Source organism: Hemitrygon akajei, chromosome 30 (genome assembly GCF_048418815.1).
Source record: "Hemitrygon akajei chromosome 30, sHemAka1.3, whole genome shotgun sequence".
Classification (NCBI taxonomy): Eukaryota; Metazoa; Chordata; class Chondrichthyes; order Myliobatiformes; family Dasyatidae; genus Hemitrygon; species Hemitrygon akajei.
Genome location: NC_133153.1, coordinates 2210744 through 2231369, shown reverse-complemented (window position 1 = coordinate 2231369; position 20626 = coordinate 2210744). Strand labels below are relative to the sequence as shown.

Here is a 20626-nt window from a genome sequence, read left to right as displayed (position 1 = left end):
CCAACGTAGGCCTGTACATCAGCTTTAACCTTGGTCACTCTTTTCTTTCTTGTTATCTGCTCAAGACAACACATCAGCACCAAACATTTTCCCAGTGTGATCATCTTCACAGCATACTTCTGGAGCTTGATTAAGATGTGCTGCGTCCTCATGGGACAGTCACTCAGTGGTTTGGACTTAATTGAGACCAATGGTTTATGGTCTGACTCCACTTGAAAAGCTTTTCGTTATGTTGTACTGATAGAACTTTGCACATGCTTATGTGCCGGTGAGAAGCTCTTTCTCCAGCTATGCATAGATAGCTTCTGCACTTGTTAAAGCCCTTGATGCACAGGCCACAGGTTGCCATGTGTCATCATGCTGCTGCTGTAACATTGCTTCAAAGCCGTTCTGAGACGCATCAGCTGAGATCCTAGTATACCTTCAGCTCAGCTTTTCAGTGCCTGGAACACTCTTCTTGCTTGTGAGACCAAATCCACTTATTTCACTGCTCAAGATGTGACCCAGTTGAGGGATGAACTTAAATAACCATCCTCAAGAAACGTCTCACCTCATCTTTGTTTCGGGGCCTCTGTGTTTTCAATGCCTGATGTCTTTCTTGGATCAGGCTTCATTCTCTCTTCAAATATGACATCTCCTTTAAAAATCAGTGTCTTAACACCAATCTCACACTTCTGGTTATTTAATTTCAATTGACATTCCAGGTCACGTCAAGCACTTGTCTCAATCATGCATCATGTTAATCCTTGACAGACCCCTTGACGATGATGTCATCCATCATGGTCTTAAAGATCATGTAGTTGGCTTTATGGTGGACTTCCAATGCAAATACCTTCTCTGTGGTGTGCGGCAAGTATACAGTCTCGAACTACACAGTTTCGAACAGTCTTGAAAGCCCCAGTTTTGCAAAGTGATTCTTCTTCTCACAAACATTGTAGGACTTTTCATCAACAGAACATGCCTTTGGAAGGTGACCACCTTCACATTTGCTGTGTGAACCTTCCTTTTTGCTTCACTGTTGCTTTTTGGGAAATGCCTTGTGCACTGCTCCTCTGTTCTCACAGCATGCACTGATGATCTGTCCTTAGCTTGTGCTCATGTGGTCTCCACTGCCCTACACACATTCACAGTGTTTTCCAGCGTCAAATCTTTTTTCATGCCGCATTCTTTCTGAGTCTATTATCTGGAATTCTGCAAACTATTCTGTCTGTAACTAGTGAGTTCCACAAATCTCCAAATTCACGGGACTTAGTGTGTCAACACAAAGCATCTGCAGTGTACTTTGTGTTTATTACTCAGTGTGTGAAGCTTGTCTATGTATTGTTCAAAGCTAACACTTCAATTCTGGTCACAGAGAAAAAAAATCTGCATCTATCAAACATGACATTTTTACTTGAGACAAAATACTCCTCAAATTTTGTCATCAGTGTCCAATGTCCAAATCATCTTCGCCAATTACATGCAGAAAAATGTTGGTCCCTCCTGCTCCATTAACAGTAAGTTGAATCGTTGTTTGAAGTGTTTACAGTGTTATGATACCAGCCCCCTCCTTTGTGAGAATTGCAAGAGCCCTAGTAAAAGGGGGGTCAACGACCCAAGAGAGAGAGAGAGACAGGCTGAATGGACACAGGAAATGGAAAGACATTCCACTGGGACAAAAGCTGGTGACTGTGGCATTGTTCTCAGGAGACACCTGGGGACTGCAGACGTGCCAACTCGCAGGGACATTGTAAAGCCCTCGGGCAAAGTGGGCTGGTTGAGAGAGAGATTGCATCACCTGCAACCTGATTGACACCTGAGATCCCGTGAGGCAGTATAAAGAAGGGTCTGAAAGAGGACGACCCTCAGACGCACCAAGGAGACACCAAGAAGCACGATACCGCTTCCCATGGGAACGGGAAGCCATTTTGAAATAAGCCACGTGCGTTAAATTCCGAATGCGGGGTTTGTGGCTGGAACCAACGGAAAACCGCTTTTATTTAACACCAGGGAAGCCAAATCCTCTGATGCTGAGGATTTGATTCATCAAGACAACGGCAAGTGTCTCTTTTCCTAACAATCTCTCTCTCTCTCTCCAACACGTGAAACCAAAAGAGAAAAGCCTGCAGACTTCAGAGTGACTCTTTATATTTCCAATTGGACTCAGTATTATATACCCTAGACAACGAAAGAGCTTATTTCTGATTGATTATGGTTACACCGGTGTTTTAGATTGAGTTTTGACGATTTGAATGTTTGTATTAACCATACGTTTGTGCCCTTATTGAATAAAACGTTTGAAAATAGTAGCATCCGACTCAGCTGATCCATCTATCTTTGCTGGTAAGTTACCTGGTTACGGGGTTTTCGTAACAAGTGGGGGCTCGTCCGGGATTTGACACCAAAAAGGGGGAGGTCAGTCAATCGGGATTGTAAGTCAAAACAAAATAATTTGGATCTGGTACGCAGGTAGCCAGACAGAAAAACCAGCAAAGATGGACGTGTGTGAATTTATGAGCACCAAAGCAGACTTGTTAAATTTTGCGAAGGGTTTAGAGGTGGAAAACGAGCAGAATCAAGCTGAGAGGCAAAGACAGCATGAAATTCGGATCAGAGAGTTAGCAGCAGCCGAGAGAGCGGCAGCGGGGAGAGAGAGAGAGAGGGAGGAGCTAAGGAGAGAGCGGTTTAATGTTAGTCGGGAGCTGAGAGTAGTACCTCCGTTCGAAGAGACGGATGTTGATAGTTATTTCTTGCTTTTTGAAACGGTGGCAGTGAACCAGAAGTGGCCACAAGAGCAGTGGGTCGCGTTGTTACAAAGTGTGTTAGCAGGAGGGAGGATTTGGGCAGCCATGATGCCGACCCGCCGACCGGCGAGTACGGTGGCCCCGCCCCTAGAGACCCAAAGCTATCGCGCATGCGCGGTCACTCGCAGCCTGTCGGAAAAAGCGGCTGAGAAAGAGGACAGTTTAAATGAAGCCAGCGGTGATCTGGCCAAGATGTTTTTACCGACCCTGTACCATGAGGGTTCCGAGGGTGGTAAAACAGAAAGCAGTAAAGTAAAAGGGGGTAAGGGAGAGGAAATAGCCCTGCCCTTAGTGAAGAGAAAAGTCCTAGAGGTAGGAACTAAAGTTGAGAAACGGATAAAGTTGTTAAAATGTCCAGAGTTGGACATGGTTAATCTGTCTGGTATGGCAGAATTGTTTGAAGAAGTTCAGAGTTCTAAAGGTGTTCTCGATTGTCCCGAGAGTGAAATGAGGGCAGTCTTAGAGAGGAAGGGTATCCTTGCTGTGGAGAAGTCAGCTGAAATGGCCGAGGAGGTTGTTTCAGCTCGCAGGGTTGCGCCTTCCCCAACGGGGGGCTGCCTAGAGAGTAGCTGGAAGGATCGGGAGACGTTAGAATTTGAAAAAGGTACGGGTATTGAAAGCCTGGAAGGGGCCAATGTCCCGTTTGAGTGTGTCCAAGATGGGGGCGCACGTGGTGCTGAACCTGGTAACAGAGCTCAGGGGAAGTCTGAGGTGTTTGATTCAGGGGGACGGGGCGGCCGTCTTTGTGGATCAGATAGGGTTGGTTCAGTAGGAAAAGGGTTAACCTTGGTAACCGTGGGAAGTGTGAGTTCCACGGTGTTTGTATTCGAGAGTGGGGCCAAGGTTAATGCCGAATTTAAAGGGGGAATGAGGATTGTTATTGAAGGAAACGGAAAGTCTGTAGTTCCCAAGTCGAAGGAAGAAATTTTAAACCTGGCAGATCGCTCACAGAGTGAGTCGGGAAATAGCGGGGCCCCCCACTCTATTGTTACGCCAGGGTGGGGTGTGAAGAGGTTGCATTCGAAATGCTACCTGAAAGAGGAGTTGGAATTAAAAACAAATAGCCTGAAGGGTCTTGACAGTTTGGGGCATGGTGTTGAAAAAATAGCCCTGATGAACGAGGCGGGCGGGAGTTCACCACGCCAAATTACTCAAAGTCCCAACAGGGGGACTCGTCAGAAAAGAGGTGACGGTTAATGGGGATGCCATTTTTTTTAAACAGCAAAGCAGGTTTTACGGGTTGCGCCAAAGCCTGTGAATAATAAAGACAGACCTTTGGAGACCTGCCGGCGAAGTAAACCGACCGAAACGATTAGTATTCGCATAAACTTTTGTAGATGCACCTAAGCTAAGATCACACCTCCGCAGTTTTGTGGCTGAAAACAATAAATAAATAGGTGGTTATTGAATTGAAGTCTGATGCTACAAGACTTTAAGATATTAAGATGTTAAGATATTAACTAAAGGGGCACTGTACTTGTTAACTGTTTAAGATGCTGACTTGAATGTATAACTGTATTACTCTGTAGTGAAAAGAAAAGCTTCTGTATTGTATTAGATTCAAAATTTCTGTAAGACTGTACCACTCTGGGTTTTAACCGCTGGTAAAAACCTTTTTAAGAGGGGAGGTGTTATGATACCAGCCCCCTCCTTTGTGAGAATTGCAAGAGCCCTAGTAAAAGGGGGGTCAACGACCCAAGAGAGAGAGAGAGACAGGCTGAATGGACACAGGAAATGGAAAGACATTCCACTGGGACAAAAGCTGGTGACTGTGGCATTGTTCTCAGGAGACACCTGGGGACTGCAGACGTGCCAACTCGCAGGGACATTGTAAAGCCCTCGGGCAAAGTGGGCTGGTTGAGAGAGAGATTGCATCACCTGCAACCTGATTGACACCTGAGATCCCGTGAGGCAGTATAAAGAAGGGTCTGAAAGAGGACGACCCTCAGACGCACCAAGGAGACACCAAGAAGCACGATACCGCTTCCCATGGGAACGGGAAGCCATTTTGAAATAAGCCACGTGCGTTAAATTCCGAATGCGGGGTTTGTGGCTGGAACCAACGGAAAACCGCTTTTATTTAACACCAGGGAAGCCAAATCCTCTGATGCTGAGGATTTGATTCATCAAGACAACGGCAAGTGTCTCTTTTCCTAACAATCTCTCTCTCTCTCTCCAACACGTGAAACCAAAAGAGAAAAGCCTGCAGACTTCAGAGTGACTCTTTATATTTCCAATTGGACTCAGTATTATATACCCTAGACAACGAAAGAGCTTATTTCTGATTGATTATGGTTACACCGGTGTTTTAGATTGAGTTTTGACGATTTGAATGTTTGTATTAACCATACGTTTGTGCCCTTATTGAATAAAACGTTTGAAAATAGTAGCATCCGACTCAGCTGATCCATCTATCTTTGCTGGTAAGTTACCTGGTTACGGGGTTTTCGTAACAACAGTTACCAGATAAATTGCTGGGAAACTACATAGTACTTAGCCGGGAACTCTCAGCCTCTAGCTGAATCACTTTTGGTGAATCCAATGAAACAATGTGCTCTCTCACCTCGCTAGCCAGCTTCTCTCCATCATAGAGGGCTATGGGTAACCCTAGGTAATTTCTAAAGTACGTACATGTTCAGCACAGCATTGTGGGCCAAAGGGCCTGTATTGCGCTTAAGTTTTCTATGTTTCTATAACCTCACTTGCTGCTAGCACTTTTCGTACTCAAGTTTCTTTCACAGTCATGCACAATATTCATTGACTCTCTGTGCTTAGACCTTACACCAACTTCTGACACCATGTTGTGTTGTTCTTAATAAAGACAAACTTGGCATAGGTTTATGTTAGAACATTTTATTGCTGAACTGTTGCCCCAAGCTGTGTGCATGTGACCAGCTCACCATCATAGCTTCCAGTTCTGAGATCTCGTTGCCCTCTGGGAACTGAAGGTTTTGTTTTATTATGCACACAAAATAATGCAGATATGAAGAGAAATTTCTTTAGCTAAATGGTGGTGAATCTATGGAATTCATTGCCATGGACAGCTGTGGAGACCAAGTCATTGAATGTATTTAAAGTGGACGTTGATAGTTGCTTGATTAGCATTCTTAGAAAGATTCTTAGAGATAGGATCTATGGGCATTTAGAGAATCACTGTCTGATCAGGGACAGTCAGCATGGCTTTGTGAACGGCAGATCGTGCCTAACAAGCCTGACAGAGTTCTTTGAGGAGGTGACCAGGCATATAGATGAGGGTAGTGCAGTGGATGTGATCTACATGGATTTTAGTAAGGCATTTGACAAGGTTCCACATGGTAGGCTTATTCAGAAAGTCAGAAGGCACGGGATCCAGGGAAGTTTGGCCAGGTGGATTCAGAATCGGCTTGCCTGCAGAAGGCAGAGGGTCGTGGTGGAGGGAGTACATTCAGATTGGAGGGTTGTGACTGGTGGTGTCCCACAAGGATCTGTTCTGGGACCTCTACTTTTTATGATTTTTATTAACAACCTGGATGTGGGGGTAGAAGGGTGGGTTTGCAAGTTTGCAGATGACACAAAGGTTGGTGGTGTTGTAGATAGTGTAGAGGATTGTCAAAGATTGCAGAAAGACATTGATAGGATGCAGAAGTGGGCTGAGAAGTGGCAGATGGAGTTCAACCTGGAGAAGTGTGAGGTGGTACACTTTGGAAGGACAAACTCCAAGGCAGAGTACAAAGTAAATGGCAGGATACTTGGTAGTGTGGAGGAGCAGATGGATCTGGGGATACATGTCCACAGATCCCTGAAAGTTGCCTCACAGGTAGATAGGGTAGTTAAGAAAGCTTATGGGGTGTTAGCTTTCATAAGTCGAGGGATAGAGTTTAAGAGTCGCGATGTAATGATGCAGCTCTATAAAACTCTAGTTAGGCCACACTTGGAGTACTGCGTCCAGTTCTGGTCACCTCACTATAGGAAGGATGTGGAAACATTGGAAAGGGTACAGAGGAGATTTACCAGGATGCTGCCTGGTTTAGAGAGTATGCATTATGATCAGAGATTAAGGGAGTTAGGGTTTTACTCTTTGGAGAGAAGGAGGGTGAGAGGAGACATGATACATGAGACATGAGAGGTGTACAAGATATTAAGAGGAATAGACAGAGTGGACAGCCAGTGCCTCTTCCCCAGGGCACCACTGCTCAATACAAGAGGACATGGCTTTAAGGTAAGGGGAGGGAAGTTCAAGGGGGATATTAGAGGAAGGTTTTTCACTCATAGTGTGGTTGGTGTGTGGAATGCATTGCCTGAGTCAGTGGTGGAGGCAGATACACTAGTGAAGTTTAAGAGACTACTAGACAGGTATATGGAGGAATTTAAGGTGGGGGGGTTATATGGGAGGCAGGGTTTGAGGGTTGGCACAACATTGTGGGCCAAAGGGCCTGCAATGTACTGTACTATTCTATGTTCATTGGTGTCAATGACACCAGGAGAAGGCAGGAAGGAGGATGGGATTAAGAGGGATAATAAATCAGCCATGATGAAATGGTGGAGCAGACTTGATGGGCTGAATGGCCTAATTCTGCTTCTATATCTTACACCAGGGGTTCCCAACCTGGGGTGCCCGCACCCCCAGGGGGTGCGAGATGGAATTTCAGGGGGTGCGACAAAGAGTGGCTTGTGTCCTTGAGTGACGAGTCACGAGTCATCACTCAGCCAGCTGCCAGTGTGCCTTGAGGAGTGGTAGTAACGTTTGTCCCAAGCACACTCCAGTCTCCCGCTGCCCGAGTCGAGAGAGACGTAAACTCACTCCAGTCTCCCGCTACCCGAGTCAGCGTTGAGGATTCTCATCAGTGTTACCTGGGAAGTTACACCTCAGAGTTGAGGAATCTCATCAATGTTAGCTAGAAGGTTACCTCTCAGAGTTAAAAATCATCTCATAATGCCAAACTCTTTATACATCCCGAATCAACCATCGAGTAATGAATTTGCGTTAAAACCAAACCCGCAGACAGTAGGTAAATTATTCAATTATAAAATTTTAAAAAGCCACATTTTGATAAAAAGCAGCTGAAGTCATTCATTCGTATTTATCTCAATTCATTAAAAAAGTTTTTGAATTTCAAAGGTTTTTTTTCTCTTAAAAGGTTTTTTCCTTGAATCGTTGATAATTTTGAATTGTGTTAGTTGAGGAGGTATCATGGTTAGCACCGAGGACTTTGAATCGTGTGACGGGAGTTCATATCTCCGGTAATCATCGGAAATAGGTGTGTAAATTCAGTAGAGAGTAGCCTAATAAGTTGCATCGCGTCCCCATAGCATTTCCACCTGACGATTTATCTTGGGCGTAACCGCAGATAATATCATAATATAATATTCGAAAGCGTATTTCTCGCGATACTTTGCTATAGGCGTGTCTGGTTGAGTAAAGCGGTCATCCCTGACTTAGTCAGATAGTTTTTCTCATATTAGCTCATATTTTACTCTTTACCCTTAACCCTTCATGTCAAAAAGAAGGAAATGGAATGATGACTATGTATGCTTTGGTTTTACTTGCACAACAGGAAATGATGGGTTGCAAAAACCCCAGTGCATTCTTTGTAGTGTTGTGTTCTCCAACTCAAATCTGAAGCCATCCAAGCTTCAAGAGCACTTCAAGAACAAGCATGGCGGAGCTGATGTTGAAAGACATGATGTTGGGTCATTGAAAATCAAAAGAGCTCATTTTGATTCACAAGGAACTCTTCCAAAATTAAGTTTTGTTTCTGTTGAAAAACCACTACTTCTTGCTTCATACCAAGTGGCGTATAAAGTGGCCAAATCCAAGAAGCCTCATACAATTGCAGAAGATCTCATCAAGCCATGTGCACTGGAAATGGCAACAATTATCCTGGGGAAAGAAGCAAGAAAAAAATTTGAACAGGTGCCCCTATCAAATAATGTCATTTACAACCAAATCAGTGATTTGAGTGAAGATATTTTGGATCAAGTCATCTTAGATGTCAGAGCTAGCCCTCTTAAAATCTCTATTCAGTTGGATGAGTCAACTGATGTCTCCAGTTGTAGTCAACTCATCACATTAGTGAGATATGTCAATGATGGTGCTGTGAAGGAAGATTTCCTGTTTTGTAAAGATCTGAAAGCAAACACAACTGCTAAGGATGTGATGCAGCTGGTGAAAGACTTCTTTGCCAAACATGATTTAGATATCAAAGTCATTGGTTTTGTGTGCACTGATGGGGCACCTGCAATGCTAGGAAATAAATCTGACTTTTCTGCATTGATGAAAAAGGAGATTCCAGACTTGCAAGTTACACATTGTTTTCTTCATCGACATGCTTTGGCATCAAAAACATTGCCTCCAAATTTGAAGAAGGTCCTTGATACTTGTGTGAAGATCATCAACTGGATCAGGGGGCGTGCTTTGAACCATCGCATCTTCAAATCATTTTGTGAGGATCTGGGAAGTGAGCATTCAGTTTTGCTTTTCCACACAGAACACCGTTGGTTGTCATGAGGACAAGTTTTAACCTGCTTCTTTGAACTACGAGAAGAAATCAAAGTTTTTCTGGAGAAGCGTGAATGTGATCTGGTTGGGGCAATGGAATCACAGGAATTTGCCCAAATGCTGGCTTATTTAGCTGACATTTTCACTTGTATGAATGACCTGAGTGTTTCTCTTCAAGGAAAAGGGATAAACATATTGAAGGCTTATGAAAAGTTGAATGCCTTCAAAGAAAAGTTACGTCTTTGGCGTCAAAGGACGGAAAGAGGCAGTCTCTCAAATTTTCCTTCACTAGAAGAGATGGTTGATGATGCTGGATCCATAACTCCTACTGTGCATGAAGAAATTGTGGCTCATTTGGAAATGCTGTCAGAATCATTTGATGTATATTTTGCTGCTGGAGACCTGAAGATTTCAGAAGAATGGATCATGAATCCATACTCCTACAATTTGGAGAAAATGTCAGATTCAGGATGTGGGAAGGTAGGGAGACCTCCAGTGTTCCTGATGACTACAACTGTGCAAAGTACATCCAGCTGCAGCTTCTAACAAACCATTTTAAGGAGTTGGGGCTGGAACTGGATGAACTCCAGATCATTCAGGAGGCTGAGGGGGTGATAGATGGGACATACAGAGATGTAGTTACACTCAAGGGGTGTCAAAATGATTGTTGTGATGCATCTAGTGTGGTAGTGTAATGGACAGTGCTTGTTGCTCTCACATCCAGCTTTCACTGCTGGCTGGCAGTCTTGCAAAAAGGAGAGCTGAATGTGTAAGTCTCTCCTTGCTAGTGCATAGCCTCTCCAACAGCAAGCCTCGTGTAGTACCTCCTCACTGGAGACACCCAGAAACTGAACTCCTTTTGGCCTCAGGCTGAACTCAGAGGACAGTGAGGAGGTCTGGCTCCTGCACATGTGGACTTGTCCTGGTGCTCGTGAACCAGATCCCTAGCTATGGGTAAATAACCCCACTGCTTTGTGGGCAGCCTCGGGAGAGACAAAGGCTACGGGAGTAAACCCAGACAACAGATCTGGAGCAGAGCCCCTAAAGCGGCTGAACATCATTGAACATCCTTCCAGTAGCTCCTGCAGCCAAGCTGATGCCAAATGCATTGTTTCATAAGCTTTTCTTCGGACTACACTGGTGAGGCTGAGAAGGGGATCTTGACAACTGGGCATCTCAGGATCTCTATACCTTCCACCCAGCTTGTGATGATCATCGTCACCCATTATCCTTCGAGACAGATGGATGCCAACTAACCAATACACCCAAGGTGCAGAGCACAAGAAACTGGATGACAGTCAGGAAGGGGAAAGGCATTAAACAGCCAGTGCAGAGTATCCCAATGGCCATCCTCAACAACATGCACTACTTTGGATACTGTTGGGGAGGATAATCTAGCAGGTGAAACTCACAGTAATAAGGTCTCCGGTGCTATGACTTAGAAGGGAAGGGGGGGGGGAAAGAGGAAATGGTGGTGATGGGGGGGGGAGAGGCAAACTGTGGTGATGGGGGAAGAGGCAAACTGTGGTGATGGGGAAGAGGCAAACTGTGGTGATGGGGGAAAGAGGCAAACTGTGGTCATGGAGGGAGAGACAAACTGTGGTGATGGTGGAAGAGGCAAACTGTGGTGATGGGGGGAAGAGGCAAACTGTGGTCATGGAGGGAGTGACAAACTGTGGTGATGGTGAAAGAGGCAAACTGTGGTCATGGGGGGAAGAGGCAAACTGTGGTCATGGGGGAAGAGGCAAACTGTGGTCATGAGGGGAAGAGGCAAACTGTGGTGATGGGAGAAGAGGCAAACTGCGGTGATGGGGGGAAGAGGCAAACTGTGGTGATGGGGGAAGAGGCAAACTGTGGTCATGGGGGGAAGAGGCAAACTGTGGTGATGGGAGAAGAGGCAAACTGTGGTGATGGGAGAAGAGGCAAACTGCAGTGATGGGGGAAGAGGCAAACTGCGGTGATGGGGGAAGAGGCAAACTGTGGTCATGGGGGGGAAGAGGCAAACTGTGGTCATGGGGAAGAGGCAAACTGTGGTCAAGGGGGAGCAGACAGGAGGTTGTGTGAATGAGAATGAGATTCCTGGATGGTATGTTGCCTCTCAGGTTATAGGGATCAGAACATCTCTGATCAAGTCCTCAGCAATCTTCAATGGAAGAGTGAGCAGCCAGAGGCTGTAGTCCATGTAGGTACCAATTACCTAGGTAGGAAGAGGGATGAGGTTCGGCAAAGTGAGTTCAGGGAGTTAGTTGCTAAGTTAAGGACAGGACCTCATGCATTGTGATCTCAGGATTGCTATCCTTACCACATGCTAGTGAGGCAAGAAATAAGAAGATCATAAAGTTCAACATGTGGCTAAGGAGATTGTGCAGGTGGAAGGACGTCAGAGTTTTGGATCATTGACCTCTCTTCCAGGAAAGGTTGGACAGGTATAGAAGAGACAGTTTGCATCTCATCTGGAGTGAGTCTAATATCCTAGTGGCAAGGATACACTAGTGCTGGACAGTGGGGTTTAAACTAGAGTTGCAGGATTGCAGAACAGATACTGAAGAGGTTGTGGAGACAGATGTTGCTAAGATCTCAAACAAACTCAGGAATCAAAAGGTTGAGCAAGATGCATCTAATGTTCTGAGCTATGCATATTTCAATGCAAGAAGAATTGTAGGAAAGGCAGGAGAGGTCAGGGCATTGATCAACACATGGAATTATGATATTGTATTATGATATAGTATGATATAGTGCGATTCAGTCACAGGAGGGGCCGAACTTGCAGCTCATTATTCTGGGGTTCCATTGGTTTAGATGTGACAGAGTGTGAGGGATTAAAGGAAGAGGTGTGGCAATACTCTTCAGAGAAAATGTCACAACAGTGCTCAGTCAGGACAGACTGGAGAACTTGTCTAATGAGATTTTATGGGTGGAACTGAGGAGTAAGAAAGGTACAACCACTTTAATGGGAATATATTATAGACCACCCAACAGTCCATGGGATTTAGAGGAACAAATTTGTAGAGAGAAACACAAGGTTGTTATAGTAGATGATTTTAACTTTCCACATATTGACTGAGACTCATACTATAAAAGGATGAGATAGGATAGAGTTAATCAAATGTGTTCAGGAAAGTTTCCTTAGTACATAAACAAGAGAAAATCTGCAGATGTTAGAAATCCAAGCAACACACACCGGACCGCTGAAGCGTCAACTACTCTTTTCCACAGACGCTGCCTGGCCTGATGATTTCCTCCAGCATTTTGTGTGTGTTGCTTCATCAGGGCATAGAAGTCCCAATGAAAGACTATATGATACTTCATCTGTTATTAGGGAATGAGGCAGGGCAGGTGACAGAAGTTTGTTTAAGGGACAGTTTGCATATAGTGATCACAATGCCTTTGGTTTCAAAGTAAATTGCGAGAGGATAGGTCTGTTTTGTGGGTTGAGATTCTAAATAGGAGAAAGGCCAATTTAGACATTATCAGAAAGAATCTGCCCAGTGTGGATTAAGATAAGCTTTGTCTTCTGGCAAAGCTATATTTGGTAAATGGGATACCTTCAAAAGTGAAATTTTGAGAGTACAAAGCTTGTATGTGCCTGTCAGAATGAAAGGTAAAGACAACATGTTTAGGGAACTTTGGTTTTCAAGAGATATTGAGGTATAGGCAGGTAGGAACAAATTAGATGCTTTTGGAGTTCAAGAAATGCAAGAGATCACTTAAGGAAGAAATCATGAGGGCTAAAAGAAAGCATGTGGGTAGTTCTAGCAGATAAGGTGAAGGAGAATCCTAAGGGATTCTACAGATATGTTAAGAGCAAAAAGATTGCAAGAGACAAGATGGGTTCTCTGGAAGATCAGAATAGTAATTATTTGTGGAGCCAAAAGAAATGGGGAGATCTTAAGTGGGTTTATTGCATCAGTATTTACTCAGGAGACAGGCACAGAGTCCATAGAAGTGAGGCAAAGTGGCTTCAACTTCATGGACCCTATACAAATTACAGAGGAGGAGGTTTTTGTTGTCTTGAGGCAAATTAGGGTGGATAAATCCCTAGGGCCTGACAAGGTTTCTCATCGGACCCTGTGGGGGACAAGTGCAAAAATTGCAGGGACCCTAGCAGAGATATTCAAAGATTCATTTATTATCAAAGTATGCATGCAGTATACAACTGACAGAGACAGACATACTTTATTGATCCCGAGAGAAATTGGGTTTCCCCAGTCTGAATCTGAGAAGAATCTGAGATTCTTCTCCACATAGGCACAAAACAAAGTAAACCATGGTAGTTCAGAGAGCAAAACCACCACCTGCACAAAAAAGAATGACAACACTATCATCAACTCCCCTTAAACCCCCTCCTCCCACAGAAAACACAACAAGAACATTGACCACCAATTTCCCATCCCCTCCTGCACAGAGCACTACAAGAATATCGGTGTCTAAATCCCCTCTCTTCACACAAAAAGCTCAGAAAAACACAAGAACATTAACCCTCAGATCCCCTCCCACCCACACAAAACGCCACGGGAACATTGACCCCAAATCCCTCTCCTATACACAAAAAAATGAGAAAGAACAGGTGAAAACACAATACAAAAACCATAAGACTCAAGAAGTCCACAGTCCGAATTCATAAAAGCAGAAACCTCCTTAAATCACCCTTAGCGACAGGTGAGGTGCCAGAGGACTGGAGGTTCATTAATGTTCTGCTGTTTAAAAAAAGGCTCCTAAAAATAAACCAGGAAATTATAGGCCAGTGAACCTGACATCAGTTCTGAAAAAGCTACTGGAAGGAATTCTAAGGGACCGGATATATGAATATTTGGATAGACATATACTGATTAAGGATAGTCAGCATGGCTTTGTGCATGGTACATCATATATAACCAATTTTATAGAGATTTTTGAGGAAGTTACCAGGAAAGTTATGAAGGCAAGCCAGTGGATATTGTCTGCAAGGACTTTAGCAAAACATTTGACAAGGTCCCTCATGAGAGGTCGGCCAAGAAGATTCAGTCACTCACCATTCAAGACATTGTCTTTGAGGGAGAAGCCAGAGTGGTAGTAGATTGTTGCTTCTCTATCTGGAGGCCTTTGAATAGTGGAGTGCCACAGAGATTGATACTGGGTCCATTGTTGTTTGTCATCTATATCAATAATCTGAATGATAATGTGGATCAGCAAATTTATGGATGACAGCAAGTTTGGGGGTGTAGTGGACAGAGAGGAAGACTATCAGAGATTACAATGGGATCTGGACCAGCTGGAAAAATGGCAGATGGAATGTAATGCAGACAATTGCAAGGAGTTGCACTTGAGTAGGACCAACCAGCATAGGTCTACACAGTGGATAGTAGGGCACTGAGTGGTATAATAACAGGATCTGGGGATACTGGTCCGTAATTCGTTGAAAGTGGATAAGGTGATAAAGAAAGCTTTTGGTACATTGGCCTTCATAAATCAAAGTACTGCACATAGGAAATGGTATGTTCTGTTGAATTTGTACAAAACATTGATGAGGCATAATTTGGAGTATTGTGTGCAGTTTTGGTAACCCATCTGCAGGAAAGATGCAAATAATATTGAAAGAGTACAGAGAAAATTTACAAGGATGTTGCTGGGACTGGAGAAAAGATTGAATATCCCATTTATTGGAACATAGGGATTGAAGGGAGATTTGACAGAGGCATATAAACTTATGAAGTGTATAGATACTGTAAATACAAGTAGACTTTTTCCACTGTGGTTTGGTGGGACTACAACTAGAAGTCATGGGTTAAGGGTGAAAGGTGAAAAGTTTAAGGGGAGCATAAGGGGAATCTTCTTCACTCAGAGGTCGTGACTGTGGAACAGGCTGCCAGTGCAAGTGGTGCATGCCAATGATTTCAATGTTTGAGAGGTCTGGATAGGTATATGGATGACAGGGGTATGGAGGGCTATTTTCTGGGTGCAGGTCACTATCAGCATGGACTAGATAGGGCAAAGGACGTTTCTGTGCTGTAATTTATCAAGGTAGTCAGGTCCTTAATTCAGCATCTTACCTGAAAGATGACATAGTCGATTGCAGAGTTCTCTTTCAACACCTCAGCAAAGTGGTAGCTTGCTCTAAGTGCCCCAGTCTCTGGAGTCACTAGCACCTTCTATCTCAAAAGGAAAGATCTACCATCTGGGTCAGGGGCACTTCCGATTCAGCCAAGGGTGCTGCTAATGACTGCATCAGCAAACAAAGGTGCTGGTTGTGGACTACAAGTGGGTGAACTGCAGGACCAACCTTTAACAGGCTGATAAGACAAAATTATATACATTTGTAAATTGTAATGATGCAACATGGGTTGGACTGCCTCAGGAAACGTGGCTAGCATGGAAAATGGATTTTTTAAAACCGCAATGAAACTTTAAAAAAAAACATAGATCAAAGCTTGATTCTGTAATCACGCTGTCACTTTGCTGCTGACTGCATAGTTGCACTGCCAACAATGGGTGAGATGCCCCGAGAGGCTCAGAGAATTTTGCTAACTTTTATTGATAATTAGTCAGATAGCCGTCAGGTGGTAAGAGTGGGCTCCCTCATCTCTGCCCCCCGACCCTCAACATAGGAGCCCCTCAGGGATGTGTCCTAAGCCCCCTCCATTACTCTCTGTACACCCATGACTGTGTCGCCAGCCACAGCTCCAATCTGCTAATTAAATTTGCTGATGATACAGTCGGCCCTCCGCAAGGGATTGGTTCTGACACCCCTCGTGGATACCAAAAAATGTGGATGCTCAAGTCCCTTATTTAACCAGTCTCAGTGCAGTGGACATTAGGACCCGGCGTCGTAGCTCTGAATCCGCAGTGTTTCTGTTCACGAACATAATCACGATCACGATTGAAAATAAGCTGGAAGTAACAAAGCAATCGGAAAGAGGTGAAACACCATCAGACATTGGAAAAGTGTTAGGCTACAGTCAGTCAATGATCAGAACAATTCTAATGGAGCATGTGAAAGGCCCCGCCCCGATGAAAGCTACAATTATTACTAAGCAACGCAGTGGTTTAATTATTGAAATATGTATGTTTCTTAAGTGTTTTATATGCATAGAAAGGTAAAATATGTACTTTATGCTAAGAAAAATGTTTGACTAACTGACGCTAAATAATACTGGATGTACCTGCTCCAACTTCAAATCCAACTTAAATTTAAAGACGGACTCAGGAACGGAACTCATTCAAAACCCAGGGACTGCCTGTACTTTTAATTCATTTCTAGATTACTTATAATACCTAATACAATGTAAATGCTATGTAAATAGTTGTTATACTGTACTGTTTAGGGAATAATGACAAGAAAAAATAGTCTGTACATGCTCAAACAATGAGTGCTGGAGACAGAACTTCCAGGTTTTCCCGATCCACGGTTGGTTGAATCCGTGCATGCGGAACCGCGGATAAGGAGGGCCATCTGTACTATATTGATTGGCCTAATCTCAAATATAACAATGAGGCAGCCTACAGAGAAGTCATCTCTCTGACACAGTGGTATTAAGAGAACAACGTCTCCCTCGATGTTGCAAAAACAAAGGAGCTGGCTGTGGACTACAGGAGGAATGCAGACAGGCTAACCCCTAATGACATCAATGGATCTGGGGTTGAGAGGGTGAACAGCTTTAAGTTCTCGACATACACATCACCGAGGATCTCACGTGGTCTGTACATACCGGCTGTGTGGTGAAAAAGGCACAAGAGTGCCTCCTTCACCTCAGATGGTTGAAGAGTTTGGTGCAGGCCCCCAAATTCTAAGAACCTTCTAAAGGAGCACAATTGAGAGCATCCTGATTGGCTGCATCACTGCCTGGTATGGGAACTGTACTTCCCTCAATTGCAGGACTCTGCAGAGAGTGGTGCGGACAGCCCAGCGCATCTGTAGATGTGAACTTCCCACGATTCAGCACATTTCAAAGGTATGTTTAATGTATACAATATATACATCCAGAAATACTTTTTCTTGATATTTACAGAGACAGGTACATAAAAAGGGCCCAAAGAATCATTGGGGACCCAAATCACCCCAACCACAAACTGCTCCAGCTGCTACGATCCGGGAAACAGTACTGCACCATAACAGCCAGGACCAATAGGCTCTGGGACAGCTTCTTCACCCAGATCATCAGAATGTTTAATTCATGCTGACACAACTGTATTTCTGTTATATTGACTGCCCTGTTGTACATAATATTTATTATAAATTACTATAATTGTATATTGCACATTCAGAGTAGGCCTTTCCAGCCCTTCGAGCAGCACTGCTCAGCAACCCTTCATTTAACCTAGCCTAATCATGGGACAATTTACGATGACCAATCAACCTACTGGCTGGTAGGTGTTTGGAATGTAGGAGGAAACCAGAGCACCAGGAGGAAACCCACGCAGTCACGAGGAGAAAGAACAAACTCTTTATAGGCAGCGGCAGGAATTAACCAGTATGCCACCATGCCATTCATTCTAACCACTTGCCTGAAACTGGGCTGTGGGGCACAAACTCTCAAACTGCATTCCACTATGGATTCACAGCAGGAAAAGGCAGGCCTGGTTAAATCTCCCGCTGCTTTAAGAACAGAAGCAGGTCATTCCACCTGCAAACACGAGGAAATCTGCAGATGCTGGAAATTCAAACAACACACACAAAATGTTGGTGAAACACAGCACAGCCTGCTGTGTTCCACCAGCATTTTGTGTGTGTCATTCCACCTGCTCCGACGTTCAGTGAGGTCACGGCCATTTTGTTTACCTTTATTTCATCTCAACTGTCTATATTTCACTGAATTAATGGTAAATGAACAGAATCAGATTAATTTCCCCTGTGGGTCCCACTCAGATCCTAGCTTCCGTGTGCTTGACCGTTTTCATTCCGTTTTGAGAGTATAGTTGATAGCTTTAGGAAGTTGCAACAAGCCAATAAAAAGTAGAAGCTCTGAGAAAGATGCATCCTGTCTTCTCATGGGATCACCACCGCATTTCCTCCCGCTGGCTCAACATCAAATAAAGTCTCTTGAAAACGAAGGTTTTGAACTTAAAGTTGTGACAATATTGTTAGACAAATTTCCTGCTTTTTAAACACCCTGAAGTCCAGGATCTCCAGAGAAGGCTTCCTAAAATACACATTGGAAAAATGCAAAGTGCTAGAGGTTTAGTATTTTTATGGCGCCTGGGTCAGCAACTCGTTTACTGATTGACTGAGAGGAGAGCATTCCTGGCCCGGGATTGGCAGTCAATTACAACAACCTGCGCCTCTCTCCTTAATGTATGAATATGTTGCCTGAGAGGGAAAACTCCAAGTTCATTGGCAAACAGCGGCCGTTGAGAGTTGTCTCTGGGTATTGTGCGTCTTTCCGTTATTCAGCCAAGATAGTCTTGACTGTCTTCGCCGAGGCGAAGAGGAACATTTGAGAAGACTTGCGGACTTCGGTACCTCAAGCGTCTGAGACGGTCAGCCCTTCCTCCCACAACCCCGCTCGCTGACGGCGATGGGACACGGACTCTGCCGACTGATAGCGAAAACCCGAGCCCCGCTCGTGAGTCACTTTCCAGTGCATGCGTTGACACTGGAAATGGCATATCATTAACTTGCCACTGAAACCTCATTAGATGCCGCATTTGGGAACTTTCTATGAATACACACCGTTCAGGAGCAGATTCGGCACCCTCAGGCGCCGGGATCATGCTGCGTACGCGTCACTCTTTAAGCCGCCGGGGATGCTTCACAGAGCCAAGTACAGTATAGTCGCTTCAAAAACGATGCCTTATCATTCCTGCAGGAAACAAGCAGTGCGTCACCGAGGCCAAGAACCCGGTAGCTCCTTTTCGCTGATACCCGCTTCTCCGGCTGAAAAGCTGCCACCCGCGCTGTCTACCTGTGTGCCCACAATGGCTCATTTGAAACTGTCCGGTCCAGCCGATTTACTTGTTCTCAAATGCTTTCCGCGGGCTACAAAAAACGTGCCGAGAATGAAAGTGAGCAACACCGTCAGCTCTCCCAGCCTCTCTCCTTTCTCGGCTCCGGGTCTAACGAACTACCTTTGTGCCCCTCCTCAGCCCAAGAACGAGGACAAGGTGAGCAGGATGCAGCCCGAGAGGGAACGGCTGGACAGAGCGCAGTGGGTCTGCGGCGCGGATTCGGGCAATGTCTCACAGCAACCTCGGGAGGACGATCTCGACTCCGGCATTCTTTACTCTGTGAGAGTAAGTCATTTCTTTAAACTTTTACATTATGAACAACTGACTGTGCAAACGATTCATCGTTTAAAATAACCCTAAAGGCCGACATGGCACAAAACATAGAACAGGGCAGAACAGCATAGCTGCAGGTCCTTCGGCCCACATGTTTGTGCTGACCGTGATGCCAACCAGTAGTAAACAATTATGGTCTGCATTGCATTCATTTTCACCTTGAATCAAAAATCTTGCAAGAATATTCCAAGCTTTAATAACGATTTAATTGCCTTGGATACCGAGCTGAAGGGCTTCATTTCTGGACTGGAGCTCAGATGATGTCAGCATGGCAGGAAAGATACTATAGATTGTAATTATGTAACATGAAATGAAAGAGATTTCTATGTACAGTATACAATTAAGTTTTATTTTTATTTAGAGAGACAGCAAGGTAGAAGGCCTTTTTGCGGCTCAACGAGCCCGATTACAACCATGTGACCAATTATCCTCCTAACCCACATGTCTTTGGAATGAGCACCGTGAGGGAACCCACACAGTCACGGGAAGAACAGGGCAGTGGCGGGTGTTGATCCCGGGTCGCTGGCTTGTAATAGCGTATGCTAACCAGTCTCATACAGTACTGTGCAAAAGTCTTGGGACACGTTAAAAAAAAATTCTGTAAAGTAAAGATGTTTTCAAAAATAATGGAATAAAAAGCTTATAAATACCAAAACATTCTATAAAGAATAGCAAACTGTAAAAATCACTAAATCAAAAAACTGCATCAGTTCACTGTCGTGCAGTTTTATAAGATGTTTTCCCAAGCATCTTGGAGAACTTTCCACAGTTGTTCTGTAGACTTTGGCTGTCTTTGCTGCTTCTCCCTCTCCAGGTGATCCCAGACAGCCTGGATTTGTTGAGATAGTTGCTCTGTGAGGCCATACTATCTGAAACCATATATTTAAAAAAATCTAAATCAATGGTGCCTATGACTTTTGTAAGTCTCAATATCTTATTTCTAATTAAGAGCTGTTGTTTCAGGTAAGATTTACTGATTTGTTTAATCAGAGCTTACAACTAAAGTAATATTGTTAACATTGGGTTAAAGGGCACCCTGCCCTTGTTATGAGGGCAGCATTGTTTTGACATGTATTGAAACCAATCTGTGCTTCTTCACACTTCTGTGCAC

General features: G+C 44.2%; 1 protein-coding gene across 7 annotated transcripts in view; it reads left to right on the top strand.

Moving 5' to 3' along the window:
• LOC140718756 (SHC-transforming protein 1-like) overlaps positions 1–20626 on the top strand; it is a 223930-nt gene that overhangs the window by 33634 nt on the left and 169670 nt on the right. For 3 of the 7 annotated variants that reach the window (XM_073032865.1, XM_073032864.1, XM_073032866.1), the window contains exons 1-2: positions 18886–19239; positions 19321–19467. In XM_073032865.1, the coding sequence (XP_072888966.1) occupies positions 18982–19239; positions 19321–19467 (405 nt within the window). In that variant the 5' untranslated portion in view covers positions 18886–18981. Of the gene's footprint in view, positions 1–17138; positions 17190–18646; positions 18801–18885; positions 19240–19320; positions 19468–20626 lie in introns of those variants that run through there. The other 4 variants (XM_073032869.1, XM_073032867.1, XM_073032870.1 and 1 more) reach the window with 4 other exon arrangements.